A 1,758-nucleotide genomic window follows, 5' to 3' on the forward strand; every position below is an offset into this window, starting at 1 on the left:
CCCGTGTCGCTGGTGAGTCTGCTGGGGAAGGAGGCAAAAGCAACATTCAGTGAACAGCCAGATGGCACCTCAGCTAGTCATCACTTATGATTCCACCTTTAGGTCGATATCCTTCACCCTCTATTAGTCCTTGCAATGACAGTGATTCACTCAGCCAAATGGTAAACCATTTCCATTTTAAATGTATTTATTTAGTGGTTTTAAAATTTAGCAGAAAAAATATTTTTATCTCCTACTCATTGGTTCTAACTTTTTTATTATTGGAGTATAGTTGATATACAATGCTGTGTTAATTTCTGCTGTTCAGCAAAGTGAATCAGTTATACACACACATACATTCTTTTTTATATTCTTTTCCATTATTTATCTCAGGATATTGAATATAGTTCCTGTGGTATGCAATAGGACCTTATTGTTTACTCACTGGTTCTAATTCTATATGAAGCTATGGACATAAACCGATTTCTTTTATGATATGACACTTGCAAAATAAATGAAGACATTTAATATCTTTTCTTTTTGATCTCCATATTTCCTTCTTTCAAATAGTTCAATAATAGTTATTTAGACGGGGATTCCCAACTCAGACAAACTTAATTCTATGATCTGATGCCCCTTGTTCTGATAGTTATCTCTCAAATGCCTTAAGTGCCTTATTATTATTTATTTTTAATTTTTAAAAACGTAGCAGTGCATCCTGGGTCGGCGTAACCATGGCGGCTCGTATCCTTTGCACCTGTGTCTGCCGACTGCCGGCGGCCTTCGTGCCACTGCCCAGGCTCCCCACACTGGCTGCGGCCCAGCTGCTCAGCACACCCTGTTCCCCGTGGGGGCCCGGACGAGGCCTGGGGCTCCGCAGCTGGCCTCGGTGCTCGGTGCTCGCGCAGGTTCCAGGTGGAGTTACACAGCTGTGCCGCCAGTATAGTGACTCTCTCCCTTCGACATTAGAGGGAATCAAGGACCATGTTCTTTATGTCTTGAAACTCTATGACAAGACTGACCCAGAACAGCTCTCAGTAAATTCCCATTTTATGAAAGACCTGGGCTTAGACAGTTTGGACCAAGTGGAGATTATCATGGCCATGGAAGACGAATTTGGGTTTGAAGTTCCTGATATAGATGCGGAGAAGTTAATATGCCCACAAGAAATTGTAGATTACATTGCAGATAAGAAGGATGTATATGAATAAAAAATCAGACCCATTTTCTTCACTGAGAGAAGACTCAGAAGATGCTGGGAAGTGTCTGGAAGTGAGAACGCATCTCTGCATCATAGCTGACTTTGACAGAGTAATTCTGTTTAGATTTGTATTTAAATTGTCTTAAGTGTTTTTGCTCTTTGAAAATAAATCTATAAAACCAAAAACAACAGCAACAGCAACAAAGTGTAGTTACTGCTATAACCTTCTTTGTGAGAATTGAAAATGCCTTTGTGCACAGTAGGATCCCAGTAAATGATAGCTATTATTATTACTAATCTATTAATTTTATGACAGTTATTTTTGATACATAACTCTCCCAAAGTATGATAAAAAGATGCCATTCAGATAATGGGATCTTGACTCAGAATTCCTAGAAGAGGATTTTGGTCCACCACCTTAAGGTCTGTGTGACCTAATCTCTCTTAGCTGCAGATACCTCACCTCTACAATGGGAGTAATAAATATTCCCAGCATTGTAAGACTGATGAGTGAATTAAATGAGATGATGCATGTAATTTTTCTAGTGTGGTTCTTGTGACATACAGCAGACACATGA

At 39.5% G+C, this 1,758-nt stretch overlaps 1 protein-coding gene across 1 annotated transcript; it reads left to right on the plus strand.

Annotated features, from left to right (window-relative positions):
• Positions 1–713: 713 nt before the first annotated feature.
• LOC308616141 (acyl carrier protein, mitochondrial-like) lies at positions 714–1,323 on the plus strand (the record flags this gene model as incomplete). The annotated part of the gene is made up of 1 exon (XM_081232263.1): positions 714–1,323. The coding sequence occupies one exon, from the start codon at positions 714–716 to the stop codon at positions 1,188–1,190; it is 477 nt and encodes a 158-aa protein (XP_081088389.1). The 3' UTR covers positions 1,191–1,323.
• Between the last annotated feature and the right edge of the window lie 435 nt (positions 1,324–1,758).

The sequence above is a fragment of the Mesoplodon bidens genome, assembly GCF_964165515.1.
Source record: "Mesoplodon bidens genome assembly, chromosome: 4".
NCBI lineage: Eukaryota > Metazoa > Chordata > Mammalia > Artiodactyla > Ziphiidae > Mesoplodon > Mesoplodon bidens.